Source organism: Pteropus medius, unplaced genomic scaffold, assembly GCF_902729225.1.
Source record: "Pteropus medius unplaced genomic scaffold, Ma_sr-lr_union100, whole genome shotgun sequence".
NCBI lineage: Eukaryota > Metazoa > Chordata > Mammalia > Chiroptera > Pteropodidae > Pteropus > Pteropus medius.
In genome coordinates this window covers 1039471-1056661 of record NW_024354875.1, presented here as the reverse complement: position 1 = coordinate 1056661, position 17191 = coordinate 1039471, and the positions used below count along the sequence as shown (strand labels likewise).

Below are 17191 nucleotides of genomic sequence, written 5' to 3'. Positions count from 1 at the left end.
GTCTCCAGACATAGTGCGTTAACGGGGGCGATGCAAGGTCATGCCGACAAGCATCCGAGCGTCACTGGCTCCTGCTGCTTGGTAGTTATTCTATTCTCGTCTTGTAATTTTTTTTAAGAATCCTTCTTTTACTGCTGATTCAACTCTTCCTCATTCTCTTCAGAAGAAGAGAAAAGGAAAGCAGTATTTCTTGAGCATGTGTTATATACCAGGCATTTTGGGAGCCTCTGGGGAATATAAAAAATGAATGTGACATGGTTTGCTGTCTAGTGGGAGAGAGAAATATGCAAAGCAAGTAAATGGAATATAGTCCAATCAAGAAACCTTATAATGAAAGAATAGTTAAGGAATAGCAGTGAAACAAAGGGAGGAAACGGAACATTTCTTAAGAGAGGGAGGTTATTCAGAGAAGCAGTCACAGAAGAGCTGGATCCTGAATTTCGACGGAGTATTTGCCCGGCATGCAAAAGATGCAGAGGCCTTTCCTGCAGTGGCCGTGAGTGGTGGGAGCTGTTTGTGCAAAGCTCACTCTGAATCTGTTTGCAGGAAATCCTGTAAGAGTGTCCAGGACCATGAGCACTAGACTTTGAGCCCTAGATCTGTGTGCATGTCACAGCTCTGCCATGTCATAGCTGTGGGATTGTGACATGTCTGAACCGGTTTTCCGCTGTGAGATAGAGATCATTATTCTTCTGTGTATCACTCAGGGTCATTGTGTGGATCAAGTCAGTTAATGTATGTAAAAGCACAGGGAAGGTTACACAATATGAATATGAAGAGTGACCATAAAAGTCTTAGCGTTTATTATGATTAATATGGTCACGATTATATTTAAATTCTCTCTCCTTCACTAACTCCGTTTCTGGTTGCAGCCCCTTCATTTGTGCCTTTTCCCAGCCCTCTGCTCTCAGCTCCTCTCCTCAGTCCAGCCTGGGCCCCGGGACCCCTTTGCTTAACTGCCAGCCGCCGTGGTTAATTCCCCCTCCGAGATTTCTGTCCCCCAGTCCCCGCTTCTCATCTCACACTTGACATTTCCAGCTGCTACCTGCAGGGTCCTTATCGCCTTGGGCTTCTTGGGTCTAAAGACCAAATTTGTTTGGTTAAGCTCCAAATTCAGTGGTTAAGCTCCCACCACGTTCCCGGCACCTGTGCTACGAGCTTCTCCTATGTTATCTCAGGATACTGTGGCCCCCATTTTAAGGATAATGAAACTGAGATTCCAGGAGATTAAGTAACTTTCCCGCAGTGGTTTGGCCGGTAAGCGGCAGAGCGAGACGCGGACGGCGGTGCTGACGGGCACTCCTGCTCTGAACCGCTCGCCTCTGCGTCCTCACTCATCGGCTCTGCAGCACAGACCAGACTTGTTCGACTGGCGTCGCGCCTCTTCCTGTCTGGTCTTCATCCTCCCTTCTCACTCTTACTGTACCTTTTCACTCTCACCGCCTTTCTTAAAGGAGAAGCTGCATTTTCTCTCTCCTCGTTCTGTATCTGTGTCCTTTCCCGGCTTAGTCTTCTCCTTTGCAGGTATTCGCCTGTCAGAACCCTGAGGGAGGCGAGACGATGCCTGGACTGAGCCGGGCCGGAGGCGAGAGGGTCCGTTTGCTGCCCCGCCCCCCAGTCCCGACCTGTTCTGCAAAGCGCTGGGTCACTGTACATTCACACCAGCAGTGTGCGGCCGTATGGTCTTGCTAACGTTTGCTGTCGTCAGGGTTTTTAGTTTTTGCCCATTTGTGGGTTTGTAGTGATATCTCGTTGTGGTTTTAATTTGCATTTCTGTGATGACTAATGAGGCCGAGCACCTTTCCATCTTTATTGGCCCTTCGCCATTTCCGTTTCGTGAAATGCCTTTAAGCCTTTTCTCCGTTTCTCTGTTGGATTGTGTGTCTTTCATTGGTCTGTAGGAGTTCTTTATGTATTCCAGATATGAGCACTTCTGTGGCTTCTCTTTTAAAATTTCTTTTATGTTATCTTAGGATGAAAGGAAAAAATTAATTTTAATGGAGAAAATTAATTTTCTTTCATGGCGGTGCTTTTCGCATATGTTTAAAATGCCTTTCCCTACATATTTTCTCATATTTTATCTTCTAAAATCCCGCCAGCCTTTTAGATTAGCATCTTCCTTAGCCATTTTCCACTCACGCAATTGCATAGTGTCTGACTCCACAAACGCTGTCTTCGAAGGGGCAGAAGCGATTCTAGGAGGCATTTTGCCCTTTCTTCACTAACACGGGGCTTAACGTTCCTCCAAGAGCAGAGAAGTCATGCTACACCCTCCCCACTTTTCCAGAAGGTTGTCTTCCCTTCTCGTTGGTCTCCGAACTCAAGATCCAGAGCTTAGGCCTCTTCTCTCGTCCCTTCAGCGGTAAGCCTCTCGCAGTTTCCCCTCAGTTGCATCCCTCGCTGTTTTCGGGGTTCCTCTCAGGTGCTACTGAAGGGGCCAGATGACTGCTCCCCACCCCCAGAGTGCAAGGATGGCAGCCGTTTCCTCTCCTCACACTCTTCCCACTCTCTTGCCCTTCCAGAAAGAGATAGTGGGCTGATTATGGATCTGTCCTCGGTAGAACTAATGCAGGGTGTAGCTGACTCACGTTTCTGTGTGCGACGCATGCATTTGTGTCTGGGGAAGGGTGCAGGGAAGTTACAATGAAGCGTTGGAGTGTGCTCTTTCTTCAGCATTTTTAGTAGCTGCAAGTGACACTTTTATTTCTTATCAGTACTCCCAAGTCAATACCTGCCTGTATTTTCACTGTTTATTTTTGTTAGCAGGGTTTATGGAATGCTCAGCCTACCCTGTTCATGGAATAAGACTGAGAACAGTTTGAGTCCCTCACTAACTCATTTCTGTCCTGTCCTCCAGAGACTAGACTAAACCTCCAAGGGAGACATAATCCCAGTGCAGTCAGCTGCCTCACTGTCTCAGGTCTGTGGAGCAAACCAGAGGAGTTTTTAAAGTCCTTAGTTAACCAGGTCAGTAATATGTCCATTGTCCTCAGGCCCTAGTCCTTTGCTCCGAGCCCAGAGCTCTCCAGCGTGCTGATCGACCTGGACTGCTAGCCTTCAGCACCAGGCCCTTTGCTCTCCTTACTTGGACTTGCAGAGTATTTTCTCTCTATTTGTAGACATCCATTTTTCGGTGGAGGAAGGGTTATAGCTTTCATCTGATTCTCAGAGGGATCTGCTGACCTTCAAAGTAGAGAATTACTGTACTAGACTTTTTACGTCTTTCGAGGTCAGTCTCACAGAAGAAGGCCTCTTACTTTACATTTCCAAGGAAAACTGGACTACTAGTTTCTAACCCACATACTCTTGTATCTGGAAACTGTTCTGCAAGCTCTCTTGCGTCCTGATAGTCTTTTATCTTCCTTTCTTTATTGTCCTACCCATTAATCTGTTTATTTAACAGATGCTGAGCACTTAGATTGATTATGCAAGTTGCTGTAAAATGTACAAAGAAGTATAAGATATAATTGGTGAGCGTATAGTCTTAACAGATGAGGTAAATCATATACATAGATAATACTAACATAGTGAAGGAATTGAGAAGTACCATAGAAGAGGCACAGTCGAATTGCTTTGGGACTTTAGAAAGGGAGAATTTACTTTGCTTTGGGTGGGTGCGGGGGGTGGGATGGGGAGGAACTGTGAAGACCGTGTGGTGGATTCTGGGTTATAGACGATGCAGGCCATTTGGACTAGGTCTGGAGAGATAGATAGATTGATATGTGGAAATGTTCGATGCAGTGCGCCCTCTCTGGTTTTTTATTTATTCAAATGAGACTTGAGTGTGCACTGTACCAGGCCTAACCATGGCCACTCCATGGAGTTTACAGCCTATCAAGGAAGATTGACTCTGAGTAAGTCATTTCCTAACTGATTAGTGTATTCATTCATTTATTCAGTATAGATTTGAGTGGCTAATAAATGCTGTTCTCAACTCTTGGAATACAGCAGTTAATAAAATAAACAGCTTCTCTTCCCATGAAACCTGAATTCTATTTGGGAGACAGAGAGTAAATGAGTATGTAATGTATTTGCAGATAGCGATACGTACAGTGAGAAAAGATAAAGCAGGGTAGGAAGATAGAGTAATGGCCACGAAGCGGGGCTGTTTTAAGTAATGTGATCAGGGGAGGCCTCTCTGAGAGGAGGGTATTTGAGCAGAGACCTGAATGAAGAGAGTGAGCCCTGTGAATAGTAGGGCAAAGAGTTTTCCAGATAGAGGGAATAGAAAATGTGAAAAGCTCAAGATGGAAGGTTTTAGTGTTCTAGGAAGAAAAGCAAGAAAATCTCTAGGATTAGAGTGTAATTTTCAAAGGATGAAGTTGTAGAAAATGAGAATGGAAAAATAGGTATGGGCCAGATTTGATAGGGCCTCGTGGTATGGTGATGGAAGGGTGTTGGGAAGCTGTTGGGAGAAAGGCATGATCTGATTTATGTTTTAAAAGGATCATTCTAGCTGCTTCGGTCCAAAACAGAAACCAGACCAGTTATTATATAGGTCAGCAAGGAGGTCTGGGTTGCTTGGATTCGTAGTAACAATAGAAATGGCAGGAAGAAGGGCCAGTGGGCTCATCTGATGGATTGGATGTGGGGATGAGAGGGAGAGTCAAGGGTGATGGCACCGTTTGGTGCCGTTGGCTGAGAGAGGGCATGCTGGGAGAGGAGTCGGTCCTGGGTAGGACCAAGAGTTCTCTTGTTTGTCAGCTGACAAACAAATGAAGATGTATGGAAGGGAATTGACTCTGTAATTCAAGGGAAGGGTGAGGATAGGCATTTAATTTTGGGAATTAAGAGCATGTACAGAGATTTCAAGCCATGAGACTGGATGATATCATCTAGGGAGTAAGTGTAAAAGGAGCCTCTCCCTAGTGTTGTTATTTTGTTCCCTTTATGAGATCAGATTCAAGTTCAGCTTCTGGGGAAAAAGTACTTCGTAGATGGTTGTATGTACTTCCTGTTATAGTGCATGAGGAAGCACTTTGGTTCTTTTCCTTTTTATGATATTGATATTGATCAGTGGGTTCAGGCGTTGCCACTCTGGGTCATCCATTATAAAACTCCATCTCCATCAGGTTATGACTTTTTGGTTTTAGTAACCATTGATGATCATATCCTGAATCTGTTATTTCAGTATGGATGGCAGATTGGCGGTATTGCATGTCTTTCGTTCCTTCTTAATTAGCTAAAACTCTTCTATAGAGAAACACTTTACCTATGAAGCATCAACTGTTTGGGTAAGCTTACATACAGGTTGTACAGGAAAGATAGGAGAAATGCTTAGAATTTTCTGTGGTTGACCAGAGATAGTTCTTTCATGATGATTCCTGGGTCCTTTAGATAAGATCAAGATTGTACTGGCCTTTGATGGCTTTCTTCTTTTCCAGATATGACAAGATGTTCCAGGATAACCTTGTTAATTTTTCTGTTCCAGACTCTAAGGAGTCTCACAGCCCTCACTCTTAACCAATATGCAATATGGAATGGTTTTAAAGTGCCTGTTGTGTCCTGCGATCTTGTGATGATCTTTTCCCCAAAACATTTTTTTCTATTCTTGTGTGTACTGGGATAACAAAAGAGAATGAAAATGCAACATGTTAATTTATATTTTAATTATACTGTTTTGAATGACTTGATTAATTCATTCATTTGTGCTACCTACCTAACAGCATTTCTTGCTTTAGTAACTCAAAAGTGAATTTAGTGCCTGAGACACCAGTTCTTGAGTGGAGCTCATCTAAACCATGGAGATTATCATAAAGTCAGTACTGAGTTGGTTTTAAAATATGCAGGACAATTAAGCTTGCTGTACTCTGGTTGTCATTCTCTGCTGATCTCCTCTTCCCATTGACTTTCTCTTGAACTTTGTGTGAGCCAAAGCATTATTCTTAATAAGTAAGTAGGCAAGAATCATGGTGACTGTGGTATTCTCGCTGTATCTTACACACACGCACACACGTATACATACACACAGAGAAAGACTACCTTTCATTGTGGGATAGTCAAGCCTTCAAATTTTATAAAGTCAGAATTCTGGTTCCCCTTCTCATGTTTTCTCCATAGCCTGTGGGAGCCAAATGCTTTGTGAAACCGTTAGTGGCAGAAATTAATACATAATAAACACTGACGGCCCAGACCCTTTGCTTAACATCTTTCAAGGAGGCAACATTTTACCTGCCCCATCCAGTTGTTTTCTTTCATCTCTGCCTCCAACTATTCTCTCTCCGAGATAAAGTATATGTGGGGATGATGTAGGAAAAACAGTAGACCAGGGATCACGTTGTAGCCACCATGCTTTGGGCCCGTACCTCTTGCCTGTGCTTCGGGCTGTTTGGACAGTGCCCAGAGTCGTGTAAATCCTTCAAGGATGCTCAGGGGCAGGTCTTCGTAGATGTCACTGAATTTGCCAGGAACATTTAAGGAAATTGCATGAGTTTGCTGATTTGAGTGATGCCAAACTCTTTTTCTTTTCTAACTCGTCGGTAAATTCTCTGTTGTGTGAATGATCTACTTTGGGTCAGATATGAAACCAGGACTTCCGTGGCGAGGCAGCAGCGCACAGAGGAGAGCTGCTTTTATAATTGTATGCGGATTTAAAACTCTAGCTGTGGCTTCCCTCACGTTGTCATCTAGCAAGGTGCCTGAGGGAATCTTTTTAGAGAGTTCTGGTCTAGCCAGTTGAACTTTTTTTTTTTACTATCGTAGGAAAGGAGTCTTGTTTGTTTTAAACTTGTCTTGGAAATAATGAACAAATGAATGAATGACCGACAAGAGTCAAAACATGGCAAGCGTTAATAGAAAACTTCATTAAATATGTTCACAAATTGGGAATCAAGTTTTCAAAAAATTTTATTAACAGGCACAATTTTGCTCAGGAAAATTAACCATTGTTCACAAGTTTTTCTGTTACCCCATTTTTATGAAGTCAGTTTTTTTTTGAACTTTAGGAATATATTCTTAGAGTCTATATTCTGATTGTGAATATCTTTGTAATATTTTATTTTGATTTTCTGGGTGGGTATTCTAATAGTCATTATCTGGGAATGATTATGTTAATTGGAATCTAAGACATTAAATTATTTTGGGAAGGATTTAATAACTTTTTCTGCCTGTGTAAGATGAAGAGCTTTCATTAAGCAGGATCTTTGTGTGATCTAATTCGAACGTTAATCTGCTCTGTTGAAGGCAGGCTTCTATTCTGAAACCTCGAGGCTAATATTAGACCTCTCAACCACTACACGCACACAGAGAAACTGCTAGAGAAGTTCGCTCCCTTTTCTCAGGTCTCTGCTCAGATGTCGCCTCCTCCAGTAGGCGTCCCGTATCCACCCTGCTGGCAAACGAGCTGTGCTCTCTCATAATCAGCAGTTTCACACTATACGTTTTTTACTAGCACTAATCACTTTTTGAGTGTATACACTGCTGTATCCTTGGCACCCAGAGCAGTGCCCGGCACCGGGAAAGGTACTTTGTCAGACTTGTCGAATTTGTGAATGGTTCCCTATCTGTCTCCACTGGGATGTAGGCCTCGTGGAGGTGCCTGGTGCGAGGTTGGCCCCCCCAGCATTTGTTTGAAAAAATGAAGTGATCACTACCAATAGTGATCAAATTCATTTTTTATATATATATGTAAATTTATTTCTTACATATATATTCATTTTTTACACATATATACACATATGTACACATATGTAATCATGTTCATTTTTACATATACGAATTCACTTTTTACATACATACACACACACACACGTGATCATGTTTTAATTAATATTTAAATTGCACATGAACTTTTCACCCAGGAATAGATTCCTAAAAGGAATGTAGTATTCTGAGTAACATCTATAATCTACAAAATCTGCTGTGTTTCCTGCTAATGTACGTGGGGGAGAGTTCCGTATAATGTCGCCTTTTATTTTTGGTAACTAAACACCTGGTATATTTTAGTATAGCGCCTGTAGAAATCAGAGTTCTGTCACATGACTGTCCTGTGACAAACTCGTTAAGTGGATTAGAATCTGTATTCTTTTCTCCTTTATTCTTCATTATTTTTTTTTATCGAAAATATTTGACATACTGTGTAATGCTTCATTCTTATAGCTAGTATAAATGTCCATCAATTATGTGCTTTCTATACTGGTTTCAGGCCTCAAGATGGAGAATTAAGGGTTTACGGTTTTTATGAGAACATTCGTGAAGCCTTGTTTACACTTAGTTTTGTTTCTTCCATTTCATTTTGTATTCTTGTGGCTTCATTGAATGTGCGGTGACATACTGTGTTGAATTCTTGTGTCGTTACCCACCGTGCTTACTGAGCCCATGTGATGAACCCTTACGAAGCAGCATGGTACTTCTGGTCTTCAGGGCCTTTAGAGGGGCAGGGATAGAAGTGACATCAGAAAAATGAGAAGTGGACATGGCATTACTCTTGGGCCTCTCTAAGAGTGTGTGCCAACGTGACGCTGCTGGATTGACCATCTCCATGAGGTGGTCTGTGCCTCCGGACAATGAAGCTCCTTTTTCGGACTACGTGATAAGTGTCCAGTGTTGTGAGCTTCTGAATATGCAGTTTTTCCCTCGGGAAAGAAAAATGGGGAAAAAAATCTGCTCTTTCCCTCTCTTCTGTCCAATGATTTAGCAGAACTTTTCTATTTTCTTCAGGTAATTAAACCAGAGAGCTGTGACAAAGAAACAGACGGTGCCTATGAATCAGATCTCCCTGAGGAGCTGTGTGGAAGCCATCTCCTGCAACAGTCCCTGAAAGGCGATAATGACAGTCCCGATGTCATTATAGAGGCTCAGTTTGATGACAGTGACTCAGAAGATGGACACGGCAACACACAAAGTGTTCTGGTGGATGGTGTTAAGAAACTCTCAGGCTGGGTTCATGAAAAAGGTGAGCGCTGGGCTGCTGCCAGTCTGCTCTAGTCACTGGGTGGCTGTAAGTACTGGAGTTCTCTCTGTGCTCCAGAATTCACTACACAGCACATTTGGTGGCTTCCCAGTTTCTAACCTGTGGTAGCTTTTAGGAAAGGGGGGACCCTTGCTAGACTTCCAGCTGCTGGTTCTGAGGCGGGCAGCACTGCCCCTGGCGGTCCACGTGGCCGTTCCCTCCGAGGTTTGGAGTCGTGTTGCTAGCTGGCCCAGAATCCCTGTGATGAGCCCAGGCCCCACCCTGTGGTTGAGCTGAACAGAACTAAACTGATTTTTAAAATCCTTACAAAAAAACACTTCGTATTGCCCTGGATTTTTCTTTAACTCAGTACATTTTAAAGGTATTTATGTCATGGGTGGTGGGAATGGATTGCCTTAAACAGATCACCTAAAAAAGACAAGCAGATTATCTTGATGTCGACAAAAGAACGTCCAGCCTAAGAAAAAGTTTCGTAAGAGTTTATTTGAGCCAAATTGTTGCGGAGAAGCAGAATCTCAGTGGATTAAGACAATGGTCCAGAAAATGGCAGCTTTGCAGCTCGTTGCATGCAGTGGAATCAGAGGGGGAGACCTGGGGAGGGCCATATGAAATCCGTTGGAGGTGGATTCAGGGGGCGGGAGAAAGCAAAGTGGGGAGTCTCCGGGATTGGATAAAAAGGAAAACGGAGAGACACGCACTTCTTTTGCATTGGCGGGTATAGGCCAGCGAACGTGTACAGCACACAGAGATGGTACGTGGGGTCAGATGATAACGAGGGGCTCTGTGGTCTGTGCCCTGGTGTGCGGTTGTCCCTTTGAGGAGTCTGGACAAGGAGATCACTCTGACATTTCAAATGTGTGTGATCTTAGGTGCCCAAAGACAGTAGACAGTTTCAGAGTTAAAGATCGACCTTTGTCAGAGAAGCCACAGGCCTGGGACGTAACCCGCGTTTAGTTAGGAGGTTTTGCATTCAGACCAGGGCACCCTTTATGGTTCCTTCGGTCCCTGGGTTTGAAAGGCCTGCCATGTGAGCCTCCCTTGAACTTGTCAGCTTTAATATGCGGCCCCTTTTCGTCCACATTTTCAAAGCGTATTGATTTTAAGCCTTTAAAGAAGCCAGTCTTATTTTCTCTCATCGAAATCTAAGGCCTGGGTCCTCCGAATGCAGAGAGAAGCAGTTGCAAGATGTGGGTGAGGAACGTGACCAAGGCCTCTCTCCCTGACCACACTCAGAAACTTAAGGGAAAGGAGCAGTGAAAATTGGAATATTTCAGCATATAGATCTCTAAGAGGTTTTAAGTGCCGAGAGTCTATTTTCTAGCCAAATTGAGTTTTGAGTTTTATGTATATTACGAAATGGGAACGAGTGACCTGGCTAGGCTGACTAGATTATGAGTATTTTATCAGGAAGAACGTTCTGGCACAGTCCTCATGAAAGTCTAGAAGAAGTGCCAGAAGATTACTAAAGGAGGATACAGAGCAGACACCCCGTGATGGGGACTGGTGAGCACACCTCATCGACATCCTGAACAAGGCTAGAGTTGATTTCAGAAAGCGGCTGCGTAAAGATCACCCTGTCTCTCCACCGTTGACAAGGTGCAGTGATCTGGGGCAGCAAATGTTTTCCCGAAGCACAGGCTGTATGGCTTTCTGGTGCTAAGTACTGCTCAGCAAAGGACTTTCCAACTCTGAAATTCTTTTTGAATGAAACGGCCACTGCTGCCTTGCTGCCCCGCCAGGTGTGGTGGCCTCAGGGCACCCAGCTTCTTTTTGTTTCGTGGCCTGCTTAGGTAACTAGTGGTTTCACTGTTCAGGGCCCAGCCAATTCCATTTGGATGTTTATTCCTTGAAATGTCATTCTTCTGATGTTTATTTGTTCTTCCTTTCAAAGCAGTTGGATACTGCGACCTTCTTCTGAGATCGCATGTGTATTGACATAGTGGCATCAGTACTGTGAGTCATGTGTTTTCTTTGAGAAGAAAGGGAAATGACCAGGACCCTAAATAGCCAAGTCCTTCATCATTAAGACACCAAGAGAGAGAGACACTTGCAGGAGGAAGCCAGGCGGAGGGGCACTTTAAAACTTACTGAGCATTTGGCCCAGTAGGTCTGGCGATTGGACTTAGAGACACCAGCAGCCCTGTTCCCCTGGGCTCTGAGGTGAAAGGATAAGATGCTTTGATTTTTCATTAGTGGTTGGTATTAACACCAGGGCAAGGAAGTATCGGTGGATGGAAGTGATGGCAAAATCGATGCCCGGGGTGGATACTAATAATCGATTCCCCCTCCTTTTTCTTGGCGGTTCTGCTGCCAGACTTGCTCTTGATTTGTACTCTACTGTCATTTCCCTCCTTCCCTCTTACACGTGAATGTCACTGAGTGCCGTATAGGTCCACCATGTGCGTGTTTTTTCTTTACTCTTTTTACGGTCTTCCTATCCTACTGTTATTTATATTGCTTCCGCACTGGCCCTGACTGAGGGAACAGCCTTAATCCTTCCCTCAGTATCTGGTACGAATTTCTCTTTCCTGCTCGCCTCTAAATAGAGAGTTGGTGAAACCACATGGCTGTTTCTCATTTCTTGCCCTCTTGATATTTAGGAAAATTGCAATTTGCTCTTTTAAAAATCACAGTGTTTTTTAGGATATTTTAACCAGCTTCTCTTGTCTGAATAATATAAAATCTGGTTACAGTTAAGATGTTAGTACTTTTTGCACCACTAAAGGTTTTGAAATTTGTTATTGAAACAAACCATAACCTTAAGGACATTATAAATTTTTCCTTAGACTTCTAGAAAGGTTCTTTGCTTTGGTGGTGTAACTGCAAATGGATTATTTATCCTAGTTCACACTTGTGTTCAAAAGAATGTTCTTTATTTGTTTACTTTTGTTTTAATGTTATGTTTCTTTACTCAAAGCAAATGTTACATATTGCATGTATATGCATTATATGCGCCTGTTTGCCCAGGAAACACATCTTTAAGATACTGCCAGTTTCTCTGGTAGGTGAGCAGAGAGCTCCCGATGTCTGCAATAAGTGCCTGTCATCGCGCTGAGAGGGAAGCTTCCCTGGGCACCTCAGACCTACGCAGTAATTTCTTCTAGGAAGACGGCAGGATCTGTGCCACCCTTAGTTCCTGAGAGAGTGGACTGAAGACCTGGGCCCCTTTTGTAGGTCCAGGCCCAAAGTCCCCTGAGACTCGGATTTGACCACTTTCCAAGCAATAGTGTTTTTGTCAGCATGGAAATCTGCCATCTGTGTAGAGACTGGGGACAACCCCAATAGATTTTCTTAGGTGTTAAGTATGTGGATAACAGTTGCCTGTATAGCACACTCCAAAGCATAAAGATTGTCATGGCCAAGTGATACAGTAACTCTGTGTCTCTCATCATCGGAATTTTTAAGAACAGTTTTGGCCTCTGAATCTTGGTGACCTAATTAGGTGCCGATGTACATTTCCTGTTCCCTGTCCTGGGAGGGTCTGCCAGAGACCTTGTTCTGTCTTTTGGTCTGGAGACAAGCCTCCACCAGAACCACCCGGATGACTGGGCATGGGGCTAAGTGTAGAGTTGGTGGCCCTTTCACGCCTCCAGCTCCTTGCCACCTGCAGCTCCTTCCTGGAGGGAGAATCCACATGGAATCCTTGATCCCTTCTTGATCTCCTGACTTCAGAGTCAGGAAGAAACCCTTTTTCTCACTTAAAATTCATCTCCTTCCAAGACAGGCCTGTTCAGTGCCGAGGTTTAAGTTCTCTTTCCTTGGATAAAAAGTAAGTGTGTGTTTCCTTTTGGCCGAAGAAGCACATCCATGTGATCATTCTCCTGTGGTACTTCTCTGCTGTGTATAACGATGATTAGTAAATTAAAATACAGTCACGTTTGCTTTAGATATTATATTAAAAATATATAGCAGTTTCCCATCAATCACAATTTTGGGACAATATTTTGTGCCAAAGTTTTAAAATCCCATAAAAAAATCTAAGTCTAGACACTATGTTAGACCTATGTCAGAAGGATACAGTGGGAATTTTTGCTTTCCTGTTTTATAGGCTGAGTAGATAATGCAATCATATCAGGAGTGATTCAGCTAGAGATGGATCGTTGAGACCTACAATGTCAAAGACCCAAATCCTGTGCTAGACCAGCCACTTTTCCCTGTGACGTTCCCGAGAGAAATATGCACAGAGGATTAGCAAGGCAGAGGAGCAGTTCATCATTAAGTGAGGCTATGACCCAAGCCAGAATGCTGTGCCAGTCTGTACTGCCGCTAGCGATGCTCAGGGCTTCTCACATCTTCTCATTTCTGCCAGCGGTTAGAATTTAGCTTTGTTATGTTTGTATCTAGATTAAGTTCTGGTAATTGCCTTTTGATGTCATTTTTCTGTTGTTCTATCAGGTTTACTCTACTGTTGTTGATTTGTGGAAAGTTCTTATCTATTCTCTATAATAATCCCTTTTCCATTTTAGGCATTACAAATCTCTTCTCCCAATCTGTCGTTTAGTCATTTGTCCGATAACTTTGTCTATGGTGTCTTTCATTGAGCAAAAATCTTTAATTTTAATGTGATAAAATTTATCATATATTTTATGGGTTTTTAGGTTTTTCCCTATTCCTAGGTCACATAGATATTCTCTCATGTGATTTTTTATTTAACTCCACGTAGTTTTGCTTTTTGCCGAATTTTATGATGCTGATTCTTTATTGATTGAGATTATTCATCTGGTTTCTCTCCTCTAAATCTGTTTCTGACATTGAACCATCCTTGAATTCCTAGGATAAACCCTACTTAATCCCAGTGTATTATTTTTAAAATACATTATTGGATTTACTTAGGTAATATTTAGTGTATACTTTTTGTGTGATGTTAAATGGACCTGTCTTTTTCTTGGCATTATCTGATTTTTAGAACCAGGATTATATCAGCTTCACGAAATGCCATGGTCAATTTTGACTGTTTCCTGTTTTTCTCTGGTTATCCTGTTTTTTAAACTTTGGTAGAATTCATTGTTTTTTAAACTTTGGTAGAATTCATTGTTTTTTAAACTTTGGTAGAATTCATTGTAAAATTGCCTGAACCTGCTGTTTGTCAGGAGGTTAGATCTTTGCTCTTTTAATCTCTTTCATACTAATTGATCTGTTCAAGTTATCTCTTTTTGTGCCAATTTTGGCATAACTCGATGGGAATTTATCCACTTGAATTTATCAGCACATAGATATTCCTAATACTCTTTAATATTCTTTAATCATTTAAAAAATCTCATGTCTATATTTTTGCCTCCCTTTTTGTTCTGTATTTTAAACATTTGACTCTTCTCTCTTTTCTTGATAACTATTGTTTGACAAAGATCTATCATATTAATCTTTTTAAGGAACATGCTTTTTAGTTGTGTGATTTTTCTCTGTTTATGGTTGATGTTGTTCTGTATATCATTGATATTTTCTTTTATCTGTATTTATTCTTTATTTTGGGGGTTTGCTTTTTTGTCCTCTTCCCAACTTCTTGAGTTGAATACTTAGCTTATTATTTTTAATCTTTTTGCTTATTTTAAAATGTTTTCGAAGTTATAAATTTCCTTCTAAAGATTTTTCGCTATATTCTACAAATTTTGACTAGCAGTACTTTTATTATTAGTTCTGAATATTTAATTTCCTTTATGATTTCTTCTGTAAATAGATTGGTTATTAAGGCTATTAATTTCTAACTTTTTTGCTATTCTTTTGATGTCAGTATTAATATTTTGTATTATGATCAGAAAGCAAGGTCTCTTATGTTATTAGTATTGCAGCTTTATAGTCTATTACATGTTCTTTATTTCTAAATATTTCATGTATGCTAAGAAAGATGTGTATATATATCCAAAACCTTAATACATACTTATATCGTTATCTCCATAAGCTGTTTATTATTTTACATAGTTAATCTGTCAGTTTCTGAGAAGGATGTTTAAAAATGCATGTCTATAAATTTTGATTTATTTCTCCTGTACTCTCGTCAACTGTGACTTGATATATTTTCAAGTCGTATCATTAGTTACATATATATATATATATAAGGATATAGCTAGATGTATTTTTGTATACATGTATAGCCATATATATATTTAAACTAGATGTATTTTTGTATACATGTATAGCCATATATATATTTAAACATAAAGATCACTGATATTTATTGAGCATTTACTATGTGCTAGGCCCTAAGTACTTTATGATTAATCTTCATTATGTTTATTTAATCCTTAAAATATACCTACTATTTGTTTTAGGAATATTAATAGTATCTATTTCAGAGATACTTGTAGCTTTTATTCCCAGAGCACGAAAAAGTTACATAGTTGGTAAGTATACTTTAATATCCCTGGTAGCTTTTTAAAAATATCACCCAGGCATTCTGATTCTAGCTGATCTGGTAATTTTTAAAAGCTCTCTAGAAGTTCAAGCATTCTACTATGTAGCCAGAATTGAACAGTCCTAGACTTGGCCTCTTAACCATTGTGCTATATCTCCCCTCATAAGTAGCAATACACAGACCACAGGTTAAACGTTTGATGGCAGTCCAGCCCTCAGTGCGATAATTGATTCGGTCAAGGATCGTCAGTAGATACTGAAGCCACTGAGTGAAAGGTTGTTGGAGATGAAGACATTCACGTGGACTCAAAGTGTCATGCCACAGTTGACTTACTACTTCATTACTCTAGGCAAAACATCCTTTTATAGTGGACAGATTTGGTGGGCACTACTGTGACCAAGTGGTCAAGCTTAGCATCACTAGTAGTGGGACAGCCTGACATTCCGTGCCTGCTGATGGGATGCGTTATTATGCAGCACAATCTGTGAAGTATTCGTGCCAAAAACGTTTCACTTGAATCAAAACTCTAGCCCTAATTTCTAAGAATCTGAGAATGTAGGGCATACTGGAACAAATTAAATGATACTATGACAGAAATAATAAGGTGGATCCAGTATGTGGGATAATCCATGAGACAGGCAGCCTGTACTGCTCAAAAAAGGTCAATATCATGAAGAACAAAAAACAAAGGGGAGACTGTTCTAGAGAAATGGGGGCCAAAAGAAACATAACCAGAAATAGTGCATGGACCTTGATTAGATCCCGCATCGGGGAAAAAATATGGTAACAACAATTGGGGAAATTTAAATTTAGACTATATTAGATGACTTTTTGGAATTACTGTGTATTTTCTTAGTTATGATAATGATATCGAAGATATATAGGAGAATGTCCTTATTCATCTCTATACTTTAAACAATTACTGAAGATCCCAAAGTGCTTTTGTGTATATAAGTTATATCTGTCACTATTTCTGTATTTAAAATTAAAACTAAGAAACTTTAAAATATTATTGCAAAATAAGTATACTTCTAGTTGTGTTTCTGTGTATATTTAAGGAATATTTCAGATTTCAAAATAATGATTATTGAGCATTAGTGAGGTTAATGAGATTATAGTAGATATAACCACAGTTAAAATATTGAGACAAAAATGGAATTCACCTCTAAAATGTACTTGTTTATAGTTTAATATCTTAGAAAACTCTAGAAAACACAAGAATACATGAGCACACATTCTACTGGTCATTAGAGCAGGGATTAGGGAAGGTATTCTGTAAAGGACTGGACAGTAAATATTTCCAGCGTGTGGGCCACTCAGAGACAGGGGCTTCTGTGTCACAACTACTCAGCTCTCTTGTTCCCTAAAAAGCAGCCGTAGGGATTATGTAAATGAGTGGACATGGCTGGATTTGGCATGCTGGCCGGGTTTGCTGATCCCTACTTTACACCCATGAGAGAAGGAGAGTGAAAAGAAGAAATAATACCTTAGAGTTCTTATGGAAAGAGTCTTGCCCTGTGGGTCCTCTGACAGGGTTGTAAAGCACGCCGCGAGGTCCACTGGTTTAGGCTGTTGAAATTGATAGTTGACACTGATCAGGACTTTCGAGCATGTTTTAATTGTTCTTTACTGTTAGGATATTAAACACTTTAGTGTTTTAGTTTTAAGTGGTTATTGGATTTTTTTTTCCCCTTGTTTTTTCCTGTGGAATGCTAATTATAATGATTTGGGCTAAAATCAGTTGCCTCAGTTCTTCTGTTCAATTGTGGGATCTTTTTTGGGGACTGTGCCCTATTTTGTTGTTTTGGCTATAGCCTGCTCTATGTACATTTTCATTTATCAAACCCATTCACATCGTGCATTATAAGCACTTAGAATCTCTTACTATGTTTTATAGTTTATGTGTAGCATTGTCTCACACATGTCTTATT

General features: G+C 41.0%; 1 protein-coding gene across 8 annotated transcripts in view; it reads left to right on the top strand.

Moving 5' to 3' along the window:
• DIS3L2 (DIS3 like 3'-5' exoribonuclease 2) overlaps positions 1–17191 on the top strand; it is a 272704-nt gene that overhangs the window by 69180 nt on the left and 186333 nt on the right. For 7 of the 8 annotated variants that reach the window (XM_039855704.1, XM_039855705.1, XM_039855706.1 and 4 more), the window contains exon 6: positions 8659–8893. In XM_039855704.1, coding sequence (XP_039711638.1) covers positions 8659–8893 — 235 coding nt within the window. Of the gene's footprint in view, positions 1–8658; positions 8894–17191 lie in introns of those variants that run through there. The other variant, XM_039855707.1, reaches the window with a different exon arrangement.